The 22,804-nt window shown below is 44.2% G+C and overlaps 1 protein-coding gene across 1 annotated transcript in view; it reads right to left on the bottom strand.

Moving 5' to 3' along the window:
* Positions 1-22,804, bottom strand: part of LOC106602929 (amyloid-beta A4 precursor protein-binding family B member 3) — a 32,693-nt gene that overhangs the window by 2,660 nt on the left and 7,229 nt on the right. Inside the window, exons 3-11 of the mRNA XM_014195949.3 lie at positions 11,389-11,576; positions 11,188-11,261; positions 9,724-9,775; positions 9,015-9,161; positions 8,548-8,675; positions 2,081-2,195; positions 1,877-1,964; positions 1,637-1,720; positions 99-214 (exon numbers count right to left, since the gene is read on the bottom strand). Of these exons, the coding sequence (XP_014051424.3) occupies positions 99-214; positions 1,637-1,720; positions 1,877-1,964; positions 2,081-2,195; positions 8,548-8,675; positions 9,015-9,161; positions 9,724-9,775; positions 11,188-11,261; positions 11,389-11,576 (992 nt within the window). The remainder of the gene's footprint in view (positions 1-98; positions 215-1,636; positions 1,721-1,876; positions 1,965-2,080; positions 2,196-8,547; positions 8,676-9,014; positions 9,162-9,723; positions 9,776-11,187; positions 11,262-11,388; positions 11,577-22,804) is intronic.

Genomic DNA, 22,804 nt, shown 5'->3' with positions numbered 1-22,804 from the left:
AGAGAGAGACAGAGAGAGAATCGGGTAGACAGAGAAATGTAATAATTTCATTGGTTGGTCTGACCACTGCATTTACAGGTTTCCTGAGCACTCCTCACCTCTCCTTTCCAGAGTGAAAGCACAGTGTCAGAGATGTGGATGACGATGGGCTCCCACTCGTCACTGACTGAGGTGTCCATGATGCTCTCTATGGCCCGGTTCAGCACCTCCATACCTGCCAGAGGATCTCACATAAAGCCCCTTAATAAAGCTGCTTCAGTAACAGCACAGTGACTTCTAAAGGTACTGCAAAACCAAGGTTATGGTTAGATCACCTGTTTTGAGAGGAAATGCTCCTCGCGTCAACTCTTCTTCATTGTACCACACAGTATGATCAAACGACCTTCCAGTGATTGCGAACCTATGCGATCATCACCTCGGGTGTGTAATCTCCAATGACGACTAATGGCTTGTCATCATTAATAAGAAAACCTCTTTGGTAGCTACAATCTGCCTTTATTGCCTTGCAGAAAGCCTTTAGTCAACTGAAATTGGTACTTAATGCAGGTAAAACCAAGCATATGTTGTTTTCCAAAACGCTTAAAAATGTATCTGATGATTTATGCATATATACACTGGATGGTGCCCACATTGATTGTGGGCCGCCTTTTAAATATCTGGGCATCTTGATGTTTAAGAAGTTAAGACTTAAAATGGGCTTCCTTTATAGGAATAGGCCATGCCTTTCGTTAAATAGCAGAAAGCAAATCATTCAGTCGACATTCATACCGGTTATAGACTATGGTGATATTGTCTATATGCATGCAGCTGCCACTGTATTGAAGCCATTGAACGCAGTTTATTACAGGCAACAGGTTCAGTACACATTACTGCTTTCTGTATCAGAAAGTGGACTGGCCCTCTTAGAAGTCTCATAGATCGTTGCGTTGCACTCTTTTTGCATATAAAGCCCTCTTGCACAAACTTCTGCAGTACCTTACTTCATTGTTAAACTACACTGTACGAGCTACCAGACCCGGTATCAGGGATGGCTAACTCTGGGGATCTCCACTGAGTTAGGCTAATCTGCTTTTAGTTTTATTTTGCACCTTACTAGTGGAATAATCTCCAAAACAAATGAAAAGGTTAAATAAAAACCTTAGCGGACCATAACATCTCAGACATAAAGCATCTGGGACTGGGCGTTTATGTCCGTTAGTCAGCTGATCCAGCTAACAACACCTTGACGGACGCTACCGTTTTGGACCCTGTAATCAATAATCCATTTTCTGAAAGAGTGCCGTGCTACATACTGTGAGACGACGCCTCGCCTGGGGACAGCCAACTACGCAGTGAACCTGAGCGTTAGCTAGCCACGAAACGTGACTCTGCGTATTTGCTGAGGATAAAGAGACGATGTCCTCTGTCTCGTTATCCAGCCCCAATTTTAAACATGCCTGTGACTCCTGGCTGCTGTCTAATCCTCTATATCTGGTGATGAGACATTACAGGTCCTGTTCCCCTGTTGACTCTCGAGGTTGTTATAGGAAAGGGAACATTGGCTCATTTTCTTATCTAGTTCAATGGATGACAAGTTTGATGGTATTTTGCCAGTTTAATAAATCAATAGGATGAGATTAGCATATAGTAAACCTACCCATCGCCCTGGAGACAGGCAGGTTTCCGATGTACTGCACCTCAAACTTCTGCACCCTTTTCCTCATTGCATCCAGGAAGTCCACTGCAGCAAAAATACGAATAAAATGTATCATATGATTTCTGCCATATTATGGAGTTTACCATTCGTATAAACTACACATTGCTCCAGTCAGAAAAGTCCCTACAAATTGTAACTGATGGGTTTCTGTGGGCTCTGAGCTCAGCCAGGCTACAGTACCTTGACGTGGCAGGTCCACAGGGGAGATGTTCTCCATGGTGAGGGAGCGTGCCATAGATGGGCTTCTAGTCGTCTTCTCTGCCATGATCTGGATACACACACAGACATATCATTCACACTGGCTCACTCTAGAATGAACCTAAACTACTACGGTGGGCTAAAAGGGATGTTCAACCACTTCCTATGCTGGAAACCTTTGGTTACCTTTGAGCACATTTCATGCAAAGCTGTGGCGATGGTTTTTGCTGGGGCGTTACAGCGAAACACATGGCACTTCAGCATACAGGTGTCTTTGTCACTGGCCACAAAGGCAAAGTCTCTGTAAACGGTACAGAACACAAAAGCAAAGATTAACACAGAGAATCTATATGTCTGGTTTGTGGGGAAGTTAACCAACTTCACAATTTATCTGGTGATCTGGTACTGTGTGTATGACAAGATAATAGCATTAGCATGAATGGAATGGAATTCAAAGCCATATTGAATACACGTGACACATCAAACTATTGCTTCTTCTGCACAACTACTGTACCGCATGGCCGCGTTGGTCCACTGAACTGAAACCAATGGTACACCAGTCAGCATCACGTTGGTTTGATAAAAATGCACAATCATCAAACGACTAAGCAACTGAGCACTGAAGACAGCACAGGCTCTCGCAACATCGATGCTATCAGTTCCATTCTGGCTCAACACATTGTGACCTCAGGCTGTGTCCCTCAGCAGCTGATAGGAGCAGGCCGTGTCAGATGTCAGGTCTATAAATACCAGTGATGCATATGGACAGACGTTGTTCTCAGGACTTTAAGGAACAGGGACATGGAATACGTCGCCCTGTCACCAATTTCTAATATCAGAAAAGGGACAAGAGATTCACGATCTCTTCTACACTATAATCACATATCAGAGCAAAGTTACTCCACTGACATTGTAATGTAAACTATCTGACAAGTAGTTCGCTCATAAAGAACTGTTCTGTGTGCCATGTGCAGTTGCTAATTGGGGAAAAGTTCAGTGGTCGCAGTTTGATGGCTTTATGTGGCTTTACGTGTGTAATTCTCTCTACAACATCCTTAGTGAGTTTTGAAATGATCTTGAAATGATCTTGAGCAACAGTGCTGTTTTATAGCCCACAACTCTGGTGCACCAGAATATGCCGATGCCTGGGAAAATAACTAAGAGACCTGCAGCTTTTTAATTATTGAGGGAAAAGAGGGAATAACAGATGGGCTTCCCTTTGGCATCGAAGGTGGGCCCACAAACGCTAGGGTGGGATCCTTCCTCTCTATTAAATCTCAGGGAACCACTCAAACAGATTGGCAGTCAGTGCAGGCCACTATGTCCTCTGATCTTGTCTACACAGCATCTCGCCACCACCTCACAAAAAAAGAGTGAATCTGCCTGCCTTCATCTGAGGCCGTGTGTGTATACAATACTCTGTATTCTGACCAGGGTGGAATGACAGCTATTTCCTGACAGACGTAGCCAGCCCTAGCCTTTTGGGGGCCTTAAGCAAGATTTGGTTGTGGGGCCTCCCCACCTAGCGGGGAAAACCTTTTAGAGGCCCCCCTCTTGACAGTGGAGAGAACATTTGCCATTTTAAAGTCAATTTCGTGCAATTCTACACAGTTCGCCATGGGGAGTAGAGAAAATGTTGCAGTTTTAAAGTAAGCTTTCATGCAATTCTACTCATTTTGCCATGGGGCAGAGATAAATTTTTTTGGGTAGTTTTACAGCTAATTTCTTGCAATTATACCCATTTTACCATGGGGTGGAGAGCACAGAAGGTTTGTGGCACCTTAATTGGGGAGAATGGGCTTGTGGTAATGACTGGGGCCAAATTAGTGGTATTGGTATCAAATACATGGTTTCCAGGTGTTTGATGCCATTCCATTTGCTCCGTTCTGGCCATTATTATGATCCGTTCTTCCCTCCGCAGCCTCCAGAGTGGAGAGACATTTTTGCAGTTTTAAAGCAAATTTCCTGCAATTCTACAAATGTTACTAAGGCTGATATGTCATGTTAATAATACAGTGAGGGAAAAAAGTATTTGATCCCCTGCTGATTTTATACATTTGCCCACTGACAAAGAAATGATCAGTCTATAATTTTAATGGTAGGTTTATTTGAACAGTGAGAGACAGAATAACAACAAAAAAATCCAGAAAAACGCATGTCAAAAATGTTATAAATTGATTTGCATTTTCATGAGGGAAATAAGTATTTGACCCCTCTGCAAAACATGACTTAGTACTTGGTGGCAAAACCCTTGTTGGCAATCACAGAGGTCAGACGTTTCTTGTAGTTGACCACCAGGTTTGCACACATCTCAGGAGGGATTTTGTCCCACTCCTCTTTGCAGATCTTCTCCAAGTCATTAAGATTTCGAGGCTGACGTTTGGCAACTCAAACCTTCAGCTCCCTCCACAGATTTTCTATGGGATTAAGGTCTGGAGACTGTCTAGGACACTCCAGGACCTTAATGTGCTTCTTCTTGAGCCACTCCTTTGTTGCCTTGGCTGTGTGTTTTGGGTCATTGTCATGCTGGAATACCCATCCACGACCCATTTTCAATGCCCTGGCTGAGGGAAGGAGGTTCTCACCCAAGATTTGACGGTACATGACCCCGTCCATCTTCCCTTTGATGCGGTGAAGTTGTCCTGTCCCCTTAGCAGAAAAACACCCCCAAAGCATAATGTTTCCACCTCCATGTTTGACGGTGAGGATGGTGTTCTTGGGGTCATAGGCAGCATTCCTCCTCCTACTTATTTCCCTCATTAAAATGCAAATCAATTTATAACATTTCTGACATGCGTTTTTCTGGATTTTTTTGTTGTTATTCTGTCTCTCACTGTTCAAATAAACCTACCATTAAAATTATTGACTGATCATTTCTTTGTCAGTGGGCAAACGTACAAAATCAGCAGGGGATCAAATATTTTTTTCCCTCACTGTAGCTGAGTGAGAGTAACTAACACAATCAATAGGGGCCCCCTGGAGGTCAGGGCCCCTGGGCACATGCCCTGCACGCCCGATCGGTATTCGGCCATGATTACTACAAGTTTAGATAGCTGGCTAGACTAACATACCAATAAAAAAATAGTTAGCTGATATGGCTAATTGAGTGACTGTCAGTGACTGACATAAGAGAAAAACTGCTGATGCACAAACAAATTTCGAAATTGCACCTTGTGAATTCTACTATTCTAACTCGGAACAGTAATTTGAGAGTGGGGGCCCTTAGTGACCGCTTATGTCGCTTATGCTTGGAGCCGATCCTGCATAATCCACGTTTTTCGTTTGGGTGTAATACAGTAAAAGCGAGGAGTAGAGTGCCTTCAGAAAGTACTCACACCCCTTTACTTTCCCCCCAATAAATGTTGTTACAGCCTGAATTTAAAATGTATTAAATTATGATTTTGTGTCACTGGCCTACACACAATAATATAATGTCAAAGTGAAATTATATTTTTTAGAAATATTTACAAATTCATTTAAAGTTAAAAGCTGAAATGTCTCGAGTCAATAAGTATTCAACCCCTTTGTTATTGCACGCTTAAATAAGTTCAGGAGTAAAAATGTGCTTAACAAGTCACATAATAAGTTGCATGGACTCACTCTGTGTGCAAGAATAATGTACAGCTTCTTAAGGATTGGACTCTTTTTTTCATTTTCGCCTAAAATGACATACACAAATTGAACTGCCTGTAGCTCAGGACCTGAAGCAAGGATATGCATATTCTTGATACCATTTGAAAGGAAACACCCCCTATGGGGGCGATCCCATAGAAGTTAACATTCTTTTTTTAATGACTACCTCATCTCTGGACCCCACACATACAATTATCTGTAAGGTCCCTCAGTCAAGCAGTTAATTTCAAACACAGATTCAACCACAAAGATCAGAGAGTTTTTCCAATGCCAAGCAAAGAAGGGCACCTATTGGTAGATCGGTAAAAATAAAAAAGCAGACATTTAATATCCCTTGGAGCATGGTGAAGTTATTAATTACACTTTGGATGGTGAATCAATACAAACAGTTACTAGAAAGATAGTAACTAACGTCCTGCCTAATTCAGTTGCCGGAGAGGAAGGAAACTGCTCAGGGATTTCACCATGAGGCCAATGGTGACTTTAAAACAATTACATAGCCTAATGGCTGTGATAGGAGAACACTGAGGACGGATCAACAAATTGTAGTTACTCCACAATACTAACCTAAATGACCGAGTGAAAAGAAGGAAGCCTGTACAGAATAAAAATATTCCAATACATGCATCCTGTTTGCAATAAGGCATCAAAGTAAAACTACAAAAAACTGGGCAAAGAAATGAACTTAATGTCCTGAATACAAAGCGTTATGTTTGGGCCAAATCCAACAAAACACATTACTGAGTACCACTCTTCATATTTTCAAGCATGGTGGTGGCTACATCATGTTATGGGTATGCTTGTCATCGGCAAGGACTAGGGAGAGCTAAGCACGGGCAAAATCCTAGAGGAAAACCTGGTTCGGTCTGCTTTCCAACAGACACTGGGAGACGAATTCACCTTTCAGCAGGACAATAACCTAAAATACAAGGCTTACCAAGACGACATTGAATGTTCCGGAGTGGCGTTGTTACATTATTGACTTAAATCGGCTTGAAAATCTATGGCAAGAATTGAAAATGGCTCTTCAACAATGAACTTGACAGTTTGAAGAATTTTTAAAAGAGTAATATGCAAATATTGTACAATCCAGATGAGCAAAGCTCTTAGAGACTTACCCAGAAAGACTCACACCAAAGGTGATTCTAACATGTGTGTTAGAAGGGGTGTGAATACTTATGTTAATTAGATATTTCTGTATTTCATTTTCAGTAAATTTGTAAAAACATGTTTTCACTTTGTCATTATGGGGTATTGCGTGTAGATGGGTGAGAACAAATATATATTTAATCCATTTTGAATTCAGGCTGTAACACAACAAAATGTGGAATAAGGCAAGGGGAATACTTTCTGAAGGCACTGTATATGGGGAGTATTTGTCACAGAGAAAGGTGCGACTTTGCAGTTTAACTCAGGCTGGCACAGTTGAAAGGAGTGCGACTTGGCAGAGGCTCAGGAGAGCTGATCAATTGGACACGACCCAGCAATCTCTCCTGGTCCATTCGTCAAAAAAAAAGGCCCATTCAACTGTAGTAGAAAACCTGTAAGATGAATTTACACATTGATGCGTCCTCCACTTGGCTCTCAAAGGAATGCAGTCACTATGGCTTCTAATTGATTCAAATTGATTCATTGATTAAAATGCTGTTCGAGCTGAATTTACCCTCAGGTAGATATACCATTATGAATCTCACTTTATAGATCAATCATCAGCAGTAATCATTTGGCAAGACAAGAGTCTGGGATAGTGCTGAGTGGGCATTTGTTGTGAGCCAAGGACAGAACAGCACATTGCGTAAGAAACAAGGGTCACTACAAGTCGAGAAGGAAATGGACTGGGGGTCCTTTGAACATGCATGAGAAACAGGGCAGGCATTCACATACAGTACATTACACGTCGGCAGAAGCACGTTACATTATCGATGAGACACTAGAGCATGACTACAGAAACTACACAGAACCTACCGAGACACCAAGCGTTCACTTGAGAACATGATGCAAGCTGTCAAAGTCACAAATGGCACGTCAGCAGAAAATGAGTTGACCAAGAAGAGAGTGATTACCTGTCTCTGTTTTCATGAGTGGCAGTTAAAAAAAGAAAGAAAGTTAATTATTACAACTACTTCAAATATGAGACAAATCTGTTGCATTGGTTTACAACTATGATCATAACACAATATAGCCTACTGTGTGTAAAAATGTTGCACCTATATATTGACTTATTTTCAGTAGTTTCAGTCTTGGATTTTTCAAATCCTTAGTATTTTCTATCATTGTCACATTTCTTCCTCGGGGCTATTCCATTCTACTTAGATGTAGTTCTACTGACACTGCCATCAGATCAATGCCTGAATGTTCTCCACCAAGAGCGTAGACGAAAATATAGTTGCCCTCAAATCCACTCAACATGAGCTCCCAGTGTATTACAATAGGCCATAAACATCTGTGACCCAGAAGAACTAACCTTACTCAAGGCTGTATAGCCCATATAAAAACAATATCATCTAAATCATTGACTTTCTTCACTCAATGGAATATTTCCATATCATCAAGTATACGCAATAACAAAAACTTTAAACAGTCTTTCCTGAACTATCAACCCAAGAGAATTGTGCTTAGTTGGTCAGTTCACCATATTATACCGTATTTCAAAATGTAACTACAGATATATTCATCTCTCGTAGACAGGATGGAACGTGTAGGATAATGAGCAGCACTAGTTCCGTTGTTTGGGTTTTCGTCACTGATTATTTGTACATATCAGGTCGGGGGAACTTCACGCGTGTGGTGAAATTAGCTATGGCTGAGAGTTTACTCGTGCGAGGGAGGAGACTTCGTAAAACCGGAACTCCCAATTTCTAACACCTATGGACCCAGAAATAAATCACACAGCTGACCAAATGATGTGATATTTTCCTTCTGGGTTAACCGAGATTACATTATATAAACACTGTCCATAAGAAAGAGAGGGAGAGAGAGGACTGGGGATATTTGCCCATACGATCCCCAGGTTGGCCCACCTGCCGTTGTTGCATCCCACGCCCCACACACGGATGTTGATGATAGGTTGGCAGTGGATAAGGCTGCGGTCCACTGGGTCCATCAGGCTAAGGGTGTCCTTTTTCAGCACCATCATCATGTCCTGGCCCTGGGAGAGACAGAGATGACAGGGTGGAGGGGGGGGGGGGGCTCCAGTGGGACTGCTTTATGGTGGCAGTAAGGGTAATCTGGCCTGCAAACTGCAAGCTCACATGTACTGGACCAAACACAAGGTCGTATGAGGTACTGAGGGTTCTCAAGGCTACTAATGATTTAATTTAAAGGAGTAATGCACAATAAACAATTGCACAATGAGCCATGTACAATAGACCAAACTAAAACAAAACCTAATAAACAAGTAATGTTACTGTATTCTACTTCACCACCCACCATTACTCCCTCACCCCCTCACCCCCCCCCCCCCCCCATCCCCCCCGCCTCCTCTTACCTCTCCCCAGGCGCCTAGTGCATCGCGGCCCTCAGCCTTGCTGCTGGACAGCTGCTGGATGCAGTTATTGACAGCCAGACTGCTCTTCCCCGGGGTCAGCTCCTCCTCTGGGATCTCCACCCAGCCCAGGGAGCGCACCGCAAAACACTGACCAAGACAACCACACCACACCACGCCAACAGGGCCCAGGAGGCAGCGGAGAGGAGTGGATGGTAGAGGTGAGGAGGAGGCAGAAAGAAAAGGGAATAAGCAGAGAGTGTAAGAGAGAGATGCGCATGGATACGCAGTGTTTTTCGATCACGTACAGTATAAAAGGTTAAGTGTCTTCAGCATCTACAGTATATCAACACGATGCATCCACGAAATGCATTAAGCGACTTTCGATCAGTACTGCTCCTCACTGTGACTTCAAAGATAACTCTCAAATCCTTTTAGTGGACATGGTCTATGAACTCCTCTAAGAGCTGCCTAGCCTGGGCCAAAAAACAACTATCGACCAGGGCTTACATAAAAAAAGGTGTCCTCTTTTAACCCTCAACGAATACATGACGGCAAATACTGTTAGAGTTCTGATTCAGCTAGAATATATGAAAGAAAACGTTTTACAATAAGGTGACAGAAATGGAGAAATCTGGTTTTATGGATGTTATTGGTCAGAACATGCTGTTCTGCAGAAGGAGAGGGATTTGGACGTCGTAGCCCACTCTACCTTGGAGTCAGGATCCATGTTGGTGCAGAAATAATCGTCCTGCCAGGAGATCCTGTGGGAGATTAGCAGAACAGTCAAATGACATGAAGGATTACCACCACGACAGCACAAATGACATGGTAGCCTTTTCTGCATCCCTCACTGCTGCCCTGGATGATGCTGTGTGGAATATTGTATTATATGTCACCACCTAGTCCTTTGATTATCTGTTTGTGTTTGACTTTGAAAGTAAAGCCCTTGCCTGCCACTGATGGAAACAGCTGTTGAGTGAGCAGTGGATGATTAAAAACAAACAGAGAGCTGGTTTGATCACCTCATGCCGACTGACTCAGAGGTGGAGTTCTCATTAGCCCTCTGATACAGCTGACTGGAGACAATCACAAGGGCTGCTATTCCTGCAACCAGGAGGCCACTGAGTCAAGACTCTTCCCTCCCTTTCCATTGCACTCTTTGGTGAAGCAGAGCAGGATATGATTATGTCCATTATAAGACCTATGGATTTCTTGATGCTATGCTCAGTGAGCTGAGTTTCACTATTCTCCACAACCTCTGCCCATACAGAATGTTAAGCTCCCATGTGTCAAATGCATCCTGATTCTACACATCGCCACTGCAGCAGAGACTGTGTTTATTGGCGGATTCAACAACCTCTACATGTTACAGGACACAGTGCGCCTCAAGGTGCTGCCAGAATAACTCCTGATAATTGAATTGTTGAGTGCTTTTACCCTTAATGGTAAAAGCAAGGCAGCCATATGTAATGTTAAAGAACTTATGAACAACCATCAAGGAGATATGACCAAACAGGTTGTACTTTGCTTTATGCTAAAGAAACCTTAGAATACTGGTTTGTGTGACAGATGGTTAAGACTTATCTTCAGGCACTATATTGGACCGATTTTTTCCCCGTAATTGCCTGTATGTATTCAGATTATGTTACAAAGGCTGGACTGTAACGATATGACGTAGTTTGGTGCAGAACTAGGACCTTAAATGGTTGTCCCATCTGCACATGACACTTCAAAGAACTTATCCATTCCCGATAAGGCAGGCGTACAGATCTGGCCTCTGCTCAGAACACAGAGAATGGAATAATGGGTAGTGTTCCGGGAGGCATAGGGATATGTGGTCTGCCACATTCCCGGGCCAGTGAAGCCATCATGAGCCCTTTTGCCATCAAACAGATTCAAAGAGAGAGAATACATCCCATGCACTAACCCTCTCATTTGATTACACAACCAATGTATTTGATTTCAAAGAGCTCCCTAAGCATCCGGATATGCAGGTGATACTAATGTCCCTCATCGACCCATTAACCTTGTAGAATAACTTCGGCACAGAGTTTAATTGTGTAGTACTCAATACTCTACCATGGATGGCCTGAACAAGTTTGTAACAAGGCTACAGTGCTTGTGAAGGTGAATGAGTGTTGGTGTGGGTCTGCAGAGGATTTTGAAGGAGTACCTGTCATTTACGGAGGCCACTGGGCTCTCTGTCAGCCTTGCCCTTGATCCACGTCTGCCACCAGCCTCCAGGCTCTGGAAAATAGGACATGAGACATTATTAGAAGTGTGATCCTTTCCTCTCTGATGAAACCACTTTCAGTATAAAGCAGCCAAATTCAAACAGCAGGACTGAACTGTGTTTTGAAATTAAAACCCTAACATTGAGGTCCGTGGCAGTGATGCCATTGACGGCGCTCTGTTCCTCCTCATTGCTGTAGGATGGGTGCTGCCATTGTGTGGTGCCTGTAGGCACGTGCCAGTAGTATGTGCCAGTGCTGTCCCGGATGGTGCGCCACCCTGACGGCAGGTCAGTGTCCAGATCAAGACTCGGGTCATTCCAGATGTTGTCTGAAGAACACAGAACAGGCAGGGATCACAACGATGAGAGGCGAAAGTAAGTAAGCTTAATGAATAAGTACCCATGACCAATATTACAGTGCAGTTGGTGTCATATGAATTAAGTGATGAGGACGATAATAGTTTCAGATCTATATTTCATTATGTTCATAATGGTAACTGGCTGTAGCATAAACACAGCTCTGAGGTCCATCGTACCCAGGGGGCTGCATCCCATAGGCATCCAGCGTTAGCCTCACCCAGTCTAAAGCCACACGGCTGACCTTACTCTCCACAGCCCTGCCACACAAGACTGGCAGAGGAAAGCAAAACAGATCCTCATGAGATCATCTGGCAACATGCTAATTCTGCCAAATGCCAGATCGGAATTCAGAGCAGTCCCTCTGCATCACAGCTGGCTAGCAAAGCTACAGTGTCTGAGGCTCGACTCCTTTGTTTTCTCCTAACACTGACCAGCTTCGAGTTCGGAAAGGGCAAATGATTATGTAACGCACTCACGAAATGACAAATTCTGCACGTTAACTCAATGTGCTTAGCTCGAAGGGAGAGCGAGCCGAATAGAGTGGTGGTAAAAAAAAATTAGAAGAGAGAGAAAGCAAGAAGTGGGTCAGTAGTGACACGAGGGCTTTGTCCCAAATGGTACCCTATTCCCTATGTAGTGCACTACTTTTGACCAGGCCACATAGGGAACAGGGTGTAATTTGGGAGACAGCACGGGTGTCTCTTTCACAGCAGAGTGCCACAGTGGCTGTGTTACCCTCAACCTGGCGGCACAGAATGAAAATAGAGAGGCTAAATCAAGCATGCAAAAAGCACTTATGCCTATTTTTCTTTATTTAATTCTGGTCTGTCATTTGTGAGTGCGTGACCCAAATGAATTTGACATGATTTCATGCCTTGTACATCTCATCCCCATTCATCTGGCTTTTTAACCCTGGTCACCCCTGTGTCTGGCAATGAAAAACAACACCACGCATCCCTGGGATAAATAGCATGAGAAGATTATACCCAGGAACAGATCAGCTGAACCCAGCTACAGGGAGAGAAAATCAATAGGAGACAGCAGTGTATAAGAGACAGCAGTGTTAGAGAGAGATGGAGGCAGAACTCTTCAGTCTCCGTGGATGCTACTATAGGCAGGCGGGCGGGCGGGCGGGCCTCCTGGGCTTGGATGACACTACTATTCAATACATTTCACAGTCTGATTGACGGGTCAGTGCACCATCTCTGGGGCGTTATGAAGCTGTGTGAAGAATTAGAACTCATCCCAACCCTGAGGACGAGGCCTCCAGAGGAGACAATTTGGCACAGAGTTCTCCTACTGTAGCCTCCCTTCTCCCATTATTGATATTATAACCAGTGAGTAATACAGGGGAGGGATTCTAAGAACTAGCATCTGTGGGACATAGTAATGTATGACAGTTTGAAAGAAATTGATATTTTCTGCTTTAAAAATGGAATGGTTAAGTATACTTGTCACAAACAACTACTGTATATCACAATGGCTGTCACTGGTCATACCAGACTAGAGTAGAGCCTTACTCCCAATTATGCTCCTTGAGATCAGGACAAAGGCTCTGAGTCTATGTGATGTAGCCTAGTCCTAATCCTTGTTGCAAAGGTGGGAGACAGCTCCTAATGCTGGGTTCTTACCGTTTCCCTGGGTTCTTACTTCTATGCTGGGTTTTCACTCCTACGGTGGGTTTGTGGTTTAAGTCAAGCTATTTGGTATTACATAACCTGACACCAGGGCTGATGATGGGTAATCCTCATATCACAAGACCTCAATATGAAAGCCAAAACATAGCGAATCATCGCCTTCCATGCAACTGACCCCATTCACCAAGATAGTGGCACGAATCCTCTCCTAGGTAGCAACATCGTACCACTCAGACTGCCAACTGTTCAGAGTGAATGTCCAGTCCTTTTGGGATCTATGGAAGACTATGAGAGACTATGAGAGTTCCAATAGCTCCAATCATGAACCGATCAAACATTCTTCTGTTTCCCCATCGGCAGCAGCAAAGCCTTCTGCTGGCAGGCCATAAGCAATGACCGCCCAAATGACTTTTTAAGTATTTTAGGCTGACTAGTTCTTATGCTGTCAGCATCGTGTGATGAAGCACAGTTGGAGACAGCCACTAAAAGAAAAAAGCTTGGTGAAATGGGAAAATCTATCATGCACAGTCTCCACTGTAAAATGATTTCCAATAACAGATTAAATGTGCCGTGCAATTCCTATGGTAAGCGAATAGTATTGATGTAACTATTTTGATGTTGACACAGTGCACAAAATAGCCCCTGTTTACAGTTTGCATGGATCTGTAATGGGGCAATTCCATGTAAAAGGACCCCATGAGCACTAACATGTGAAGTTCAAATCTCGTGTCAAATGAAAGCTACAAGTCTATATCTTTGAGAAATGAAGTCATGTATACATTTAAAAAAAATGTTCTATCCTAAATATTAAGAATAAGCAAAGGCTTTGATTTCTGGTCAAACAGATGGAAAAGGGGTATTGGAAAACATCTACCTGAAAATATCTTAAAAGATATGATAAATACATTTATATTTAGTTTTGGATAAATTATTTGTTTTCTTTAAGTTTAAGAAAGATTGCCTAGTGTCTTGTCATTCTGTTACAAAAATAAAAACACATCTCATTTCCCTCCTTCATGAGGATAAGGGAAGTTCAGAAGTAACAAGGTAGACCTAGTACTGTTATGTTCAGCTCACAACTGAATTATTTCTCTTTCTGGTGGGCAAAGCAAGTGAGGTCTCTCTCTCTCTTTCCATTTACTGTAACCAGCATCCACTGAGCACCGACAAACACTGGGTGTTCATGGACATTGAAAAGTAGTTATTTGATATTCCACAGATGTTTTTTTGGTACGGTCCGGACAGGCTTTCATTTCAATGTTCACGGATGTTGATTTTTGGTCTGGTTCAATTTGTCCCAAACAGACGTCCAGGACTGGTTCCGATTTGGTCCAGTCAGGACCAAATCATAGACGTCCACATTCGACAAGTTTGGAGAGCACAGTACATCAGAGCACAGAAGTGTAGAACACAATACAGTAAAGTTTAAAAAAGTTGAGTACAGTACAGTCCTGTACAATAGAATAGAGTTCAGTAGAGTACACAGAGCACACTAGAGTTAAGCACACTATAAAGTACTGTACTCTTCTGTACTATATCCTACTATTCTGTACTGTACAGAACTATACTCCACTGTAGTTTGCTGTAGTGTGCTGTTCCGTTACCATCATTCTGATACCGGGTGTAAACCCACTCACTTACTGTAATTCATTTTTTCAAGTCAAGGTATCATGTGTCACGAACCGGCTCAAAGTCCGTAACAAAAAGGGAGACAACGTGGAGATTAGGAATAACAAAAATATATTTATTAACTGAGGTAATGTAAATACAATTTCTTATTTATATATTTATTTCACCTTTATTTAACCAGGTAGGCAAATTGAGAACAAGTTCTCATTTACAATTGCGACCTGGCCAAGCAGTTTGACACATACAACAACACAGAGTTACACATGGAGTAAAACAAACATACAGCCAATAATATAGTAGAAAAATAAGTCTATATATAAAGTGAGCAAATGAAGTGAGATAAGGGAGGTAAAGGCAAAAAAGGCCATGGTGGCGAAGTAAATACAATATAGCAAGTAAAACACTAGAATGGCAGATTTGCAGTGGAAGAAAGTGCAAAGTAGAAATAGAAATAATGGGGTGCAAAGGAGCAAAATAAATAAGTAAATAAATAAATAAATACAGTAGGGGAAGAGGTACAGTGAGGTAAAAAAAGTATTTGATCCCCTGCTGATTTTGTACGTTTGCCCACTGACAAAGAAATGATCAGTCTATAATTTTAATGGTAGGTTTATTTGAACAGTGAGAGACAGAATAACAACAAAAAAATCCAGAAAAACGCATGTCAAAAATGTTATAAAATGATTTGCATTTTAATGAGGGAAATAAGTATTTGACCCCTCTGCAAAACATGACTTAGTACTTGGTGGCAAAACCCTTGTTGGCAATCACAGAGGTCAGACGTTTCTTGTAGTTGGCCACCAGGTATGCACACATCTCAGGAGGGATTTTGTCGCACTCCTCTTTGCAGATCTTCTCCAAGTCATTAAGGTTTCGAGGCTGACGTTTGGCAACTCGAACCTTTAGCTCCCTCCACAGATTTTCTATGGGATTAAGGTCTGGAGACTGGCTAGGCCTCTCCAGGACCTTAATGTGCTTCTTCTTGAGCCACATTTTTGTTGCCTTGGCCGTGTGTTTTGGGTCATTGTCATGCTGGAATACCCATCCACGACCCATTTTCAATGGCTGAGGGAAGGAGGTTCTCACCCAAGATTTGACGGTACATGGCCCCGTCCATCGTCCCTTTGATGCGGTGAAGTTGACCTGTCCCCTTAGCAGAAAAACATCCCCAAAGCATAATGTTTCCACCTCCATGTTTGACGGTGGGGATGGTGTTCTTGGGGTCATAGGCAGCATTCCTCCTCCTCCAAACACGGCGAGTTCAGTTGATGCCAAAGAGCTCCATTTTAATCTCATCTGACCACAACACTTTCACCCGGTTGTTCATTGGCAAACTTCAGATGGGCATGTATATGTGCTTTCTTGAGCAGGGGGACCTTGCGGGCGCTGCAGGATTTCAGTCCTTCACGGCGTAGTGTGTTACCAATTGTTTTCTTGGTGACTATGGTCCCAGCTGCCTTGAGATCATTGACAAGATCCTCCCGTGTAGTTCTGGGCTAGTTCCTCACCGTTCTCATGATCATTGCAACTCCACGAGGTGAGATCTTGCATGGAGCCCCAGGCCGAGGGAGATTGACAGTTCTTTTGTGTTTCTTCCATTTGCGAATAATCGCACCAACTGTTGTCAGCTTCTCACCAAGCTGCTTGGCGATGGTCGTGTAGCCCATTCCAGCCTTGTGTAGCCCAATCTTATCCCTGACATCCTTGGAGAGCTCTTTGGTCTTGGCAATGGTGGAGAGTTTGGAATCTGATTGATTGATTGCTTCTGTGGACAGGTGTATTTTATACAGGTAACAAACTGAGATTAGAGTGTGCTCCTAATCTCAGCTCGTTACCTGTATAAAAGACACCTGGGAGCCAGAAATGTTTCTGATTGAGAGGGGGTCAAATACTTATTTCCCTCATTAAAATGCAAATCATTTTATAACATTTTTGACATGCGTTTTTCTGGATTTTTTTGTTGTTATTCTGTCTCTCACTGTTCAAATAAACCTACCATTAAAATTATAGACTGATAATTTCTTTGTCAGTGGGCAAACGTATAAAATCAGCAGGGGATCAAATACTTTTTTCCCTCACTGTAGTTGTTTGGGCTAAATTATAGATGGGCTATGTACAGGTGCAGTAATCTGTGAGCTGCTCTGACAGCTGGTGCTTAAAGCTAGTAATTAACAATGGTGTGTGTAGTCAGTAATCAGTAGTGTAAGTGAGTGGTTGCGTGCATAAATGTGATAATGAGGGGTGATGAAAGGTGCCAAAGCAAACAAACAAAACGGCCACAAAAACGTCACAACCAAACTCTATCAGTGTGTCTGCATGGAGAGTCTCCTCAACGAATGGGGAAGAGGTGTATTTATCGCGGGACACACCCGAGCCCAGCTGTGTCCCATTTCACTGACAACCCTCCCGGCTCCGCCCACCGACAAGGACCCCGGAACACCATACCAGTCACACAAACAAAATACTGCCCTGGATCCTAATAGAAGACCCAGCCTGCATCCCAAATCCATAATTCACACTTCCACTTGCCCCAGCCAACCTCATCCTCTCCAGACCTCAGCAACCTTTGCGCAGAGGAAGCAACCTTTAAGAGGGAAGAAGAAAACGAGACCAGAAGGGAACAGACAGGAGTGATAGAACAGGAAAATACCAAACATAAAATAACAGGGGTCAGTCACGTGGACATTCAGGAACAGGGCGCACGAGAGCGCTCGTCAGCAACGACATCATCAGTCCCCCTGATGTGCTGCACATTGAGATGGAATGCTAAATGCTAATAAACACCATTTCATTATCCTCTGGTTAGGACACATCATGGTCCTCAAGAAGGTGAAAGGGATGGTCGGTGTAGACCACAATAGGTACTACTCCCAACCCGACATACACCTCAAAGTGTTGTAACGCCCATATGAGTGCTAGCGCTTCTTTTTACATGACCGAATAGTTCAACTGATAATGGTTCAACTTTTTGGAAAAGAAACTAACAGGCCTCTCAACCCCAGACACATCTGCTTGTAGCAAAACTTCACCTGCCCCCACATGACTATCATCCACCTGCAAGGTAAATGACAAATCCACACGAGGAGCAGCCAGCACCGGAGTTGAGGTAAGCAACCTCTTTGCATCTTCAAAAGCCTGTTGACAACGAGAAGACCAGACGTAAACAGCCTTGGCTTTCAACAAATCCGTCAAGGGAGCGACCACAATAGAGAAGTTCCTACAAAAACTATGGTAATAACCAATCATTCCCAAGAAACGCATCGGTTCCTTTTTAGTAGTTGGTGGTGGAAAAGCATCAATAGCTACCACCTTAGCCAGATAAACAGCACACCCGGCCAGACCGGAGACAACCCTGTTCATAAGTCGCTGAAAAGTGGCAGGTGCATTACGCAGGCCAAACTCATAACTGAATACAAGTACAGACCAGAGGGTGTAATAAAGGCAGAGATTTCACGTGCCCTACTCGTCAGTGGCACCTGCCAATAGTCCTTTAACAGGTCAAATTTGCTCACAAACTTTGCTGCTCCGACTTGATCAATGCAGTCCTCCATCCGAGGAAGAGGAAATTAATCTGACTTAGTGACACCGTTTACCTTAAGGTAGTCCGTACAAAATCTGTTTGTCCCATCCGGTTTACTGACCAAGATACAGGGAGGAGCCCAACTGGAGAAAGAAGGCTCTGCTATATCACTCTCCAGCATGTACCTGACCAGAGTATCCAGACAACGCAGTTTCTCTGAAGAAACTCTATAGAACCGATGACGAATGGGGTCAGCATCCCCAACGTCAATATCGTGTTCTATTAAGTTTGTACGTGTAGATGTATCAGAAAACAAACCTGGAAATCTCAGAATCAGACCGACCATCTCTTCCCACCCATCAACAGGTAGATGAGAGAGAAGGCTGTCTAAAACATCCAGTGTCTCTGAATTTTTCTACCCTGCAGTATGCAATCGTCGGAACCAGGAACATCTTCCTCCCCATGCACGGACCTAGCATGACAAGAACCCAGTGAAATAACGGTATCGGCCAAAAGAACAGGTCCTCTGTAGACTCCCACTGTTCAGCCTCAGAGGGTTTAACAGATTTACATGGCACAGTTGGTGTGCTTTTCTCCGTTCTGGAGTAGCAACTAGATAGTTTTGCTCAGTGCATTGGCGCACAACTGTATATGGACCTTGAAACTTGGCTTGAAAAGGAGAACCAACAATTGGCAGCAGAGCAAGAACCTAAAGTGACGAGGCTCAGTTCGCCGATCAAATATGCCCTTCATCCTCTCCTGTGAAGATGATGGCTTCTCTTTAGCCATTTCACCAGCGGCGTACAGGCGTCGCCGGAAATCACACACATAAGAGAACAGGGACTGAGGGGGCTCGGGAGACTTCCAGTCATCCTGGAGAACAGATAGAAGTCCACGCACCCTATGTCCAAACAAGGTCATTTGGACTGAAACCCGTGCTCTCCTGTGAAACCTCCCTAGCGGCTAACAGTAACCAAGGCAACCCCTCCTCCCAATCCTTATCCATCTCAGTACAATAAGCTCTCAACAAAGACTTAAGTGTTTGATGGAAACGTTCCAGCGCTCCTTGACTCTGCGCATGATAGGGGCTAGACAAATTGTGTTTAATATGGAGCTGTTGGAGAACCTGACCAAACAGATTAGAGGTGAAATTAGATCCTTGATCACTCTGAATGACCTTAGGGATTCCAAACAGTGAGATAAACTGAGTCAAAGCTTTTAGCACAGACTTAGTCGTGATAGACTGGAGAGGATAGGCAGCAGTCGTGATAGACCGGAGAGGATAGGCAGCAGTCGTGATCCCCCCCCCCCATCACCTGGCATCCCACCTGGGCGAGCCTGACGGGCTGGCTGAAGCATCGGCGATGGACAAGCCGGCTGAGGCGTAGGAGACTGACGAGCCGGCAGAGGCGAGGGAGCCCAACGAGCCGGCAGAGGCGTGGGAGCCCGAAGAGCCGGCAGAGGCGTGGGAGCCCGAAGAGCCGGCAGAGGCGTGGGAGCCCGAAGAGCCGGCAGAGGCGTGGGAGCCCGAAGAGCCGGCAGAGGCGTGGGAGCCCGAAGAGCCGGCAGAGGCGTGGGAGCCCGAAGAGCCGGCAGAGGCGTGGGAGCCCGAAGAGCCGGCAGAGGTGTGGGAGCCCGAAGAGCCCGAAGAGCCGGCAGAGGCGTGGGAGCCCGAAGAGCTGGCAGAGGCGTGGGAGCCCGAAGAGCCGGCAGAGGCATGGGAGCCCGAAGATCCCGAAGAGCCGGCAGAGGCGTGGGAGCCCGACGAGCCGGCTGAGGCGTGAGAGCCCGACGAGCCGGCTGAGGCGTGATGTGGGATGGGCGCCTGCCAAGCCAACCGAGGCAATAAAACCTCTCGAGCCAGCAAAGATATAGATGGGGCAATCAACAAAGTGAAGGAGTCCAGGTGAGTCCAATGAGCGCTGATGCTCGTAAGCCTGGCACGCTCGAGCGCCAGAGAGGGAGAGCGGGAGCATGGTGACACGGAGAAGATATAGAGAGCAATAATAGTATTTTTTTTTTGCATCCGCACAGTTCTTCCAGTAAATGTGTTTTTGTGTAAAATGTTCAGTGTAAATTGTTAAAAGTAGTCCTTTTGCATAGTTGGATGGTTTGTTAAACTTTGAAATCAACGTTTTTAGTTTGGAATACAATTCAAAGTGAAAAATCTGAGTCTCAGCACCAATGGCTTTCCTGACTCAAGAGGGCTTTCTATTGAATAGTGGAGTTCATGAAGTCCGTGAAGTATTAGTGTATTGTCTCAACACCAATGGCTTTCCTGACTCAATAGGGCTTTCTATTGAATAGTGGAGTTCATGAAGTCCGTGAAGTATTAGTGTATTGTCTCAACACCAATGACACAGGGGAGTAATAATTAAGTCTGTAGTTGGTCATTTCATATAGTCATCTCTGAAGTAATATATGTCATCACCATGCTATTTTGAACCAGTTCCTGTCTATTATCATAAATAATCCTCTCTATATCATGGCTTTTCTTCTACCTAAATATTTAATGGTCTGATGTAAGTGTAGCCTCCATTATGACTTCCATTGTAGTACTAGGCTTCTGTCCATGGATTGTACTGACCTGTAAGGTGAAAACGTGTATGTTTTCCAATCGCACAGAAGGTAAGCTACACATGCATTTCTTGCCGTTTTACATAGCGTTGGGAGTAGAGAGCAGAATGCAGACTAGTGAAAGTGTGCCATACAGCAGTGAATCTCCTGGAGAGAGTGTTAGTGAATTATTGATGGATCCCAGAGTCTGCACTGCGTGATCAGTCCCTATAGCAACTCCTGCTGTAAACCAGCTGATCCAATGGGCTAACAGGGGAACAGACATCCGCGTGATATTGTTGTGTGTGCCGCTGTGCATGTGCATTAGATTGATGCATGTGCAGGAATGTGACTGCTATTCCTGTGACAGGCAGAAATGAGCTAGTCCACCATGCGGTATCAGCCATAGCTTTGTCAGAGTTGCCTTTACTCATTGGTGCCAGTCTGCACTTGAGAGGTGTTCCCAAGTATTTTGTTACATTGATTTTGGCAGGCTTTATTTAATTATGGTCCCCGTTCAAATAACTCAAGTCTCCATTGTGACTAAGTGGACGTAGGGACGCGGTGTTTCTATGGGGAGGAGTACAGTACAGTCCTCGCCCCCCTTGTTATTGTCACTGATGGGTGGCTATCGACTCTACTCTAGATACAGACACACACTTGAGTCTCTCAACACACGTTTGGACTGAGCCTGTTACCAAAGCACTCCAAAATGGCCAATCAAGACAGAGCCGTAGATTGCGCTCCCTACGAGGCTGTAAACAGCTGTAATTGAGCAGTCATGATGGCAGTGATTGCAGTCGGGTAGCTCTCTCTGCCCAGAACTGCCCCTTACACTAGAGAATGGGGAACGAGTAACTGGGACAGCAAATGGAATATTGAGGCATAATGGGATTTAGAAATGAGAGCTATGGTTAAAAATAGAGAAAAAATGTAGAATATGTTTATAACAATGTAAAACACCTGTGCTGTAGACTAGAGCCAAAGAGAAAGTGAGACAAGAAATTACATTATGCAGAGAGAATTAAGTAGAGACTATAAATAACAGTAATATGATAAACTGTAGAAAAGGAAAGAGAGAGGGTGGTAGGGAGAGAGACAGACACAGAGAGACAGAGAGACAGAGAGACAGAGAGACAGAGAGACAGAGAGACAGAGAGACAGAGAGACAGACAGACAGACAGACAGACAGACAGACAGACAGACAGACAGACAGACAGACAGACAGACAGACAGACAGACAGACAGACAGACAGACAGACAGACAGACGGAGAGACAGACGGAGAGAGAGAGAGACAGACGGAGAGAGAGAGAGCGAGAGAGAGTGGAGGGAGAGAGAGAGACAGAGAGAGAGAGAGAGGGTGGGGGGAGAGAGAGACTACAGTACATCTGGAGGAGAGCGAGTAATCCCAATGGTGCGTCTGTGCAAGGTCAGAGCTGGGCTCTATCTGCCAGAGGGATTATGGGCCAGAGTGGATCACAACTTCAATCTGGGATTCAGCTCTCAATCCGGGAACAGGACGGCTATATCCTTTTCTACCAGCCATGACACGCATCCCTTGACTAGTCGTAGATCTGAAGCCTATGTGCGAACCCAACCCAAACATGGATGGCATGACAACGAACGTCAGATAAATTAATTCAAAACACATACTGTACAGATATGGGACCAGTTTTATGTTCCGCAGGGTGCTATTAAGACTCCATTCCCCACCCTAACCCCCTCCAACCCTGCAGGATAATGTGTATACGATGCTAACATTAGACAATACAGTTTTCCAATAAACTACAGACACACAGTGTCCCTGTTTACATGTATCATGCCCAGCATAAGGATGACGCTCTCTCTACATC

Source organism: Salmo salar, chromosome 04, assembly GCF_965601325.2.
Source record: "Salmo salar chromosome 04, fSalSal1, whole genome shotgun sequence".
In the NCBI taxonomy this organism is placed as follows: Eukaryota; Metazoa; Chordata; class Actinopteri; order Salmoniformes; family Salmonidae; genus Salmo; species Salmo salar.
This window is presented reverse-complemented; position numbering and strand designations above follow the sequence as displayed.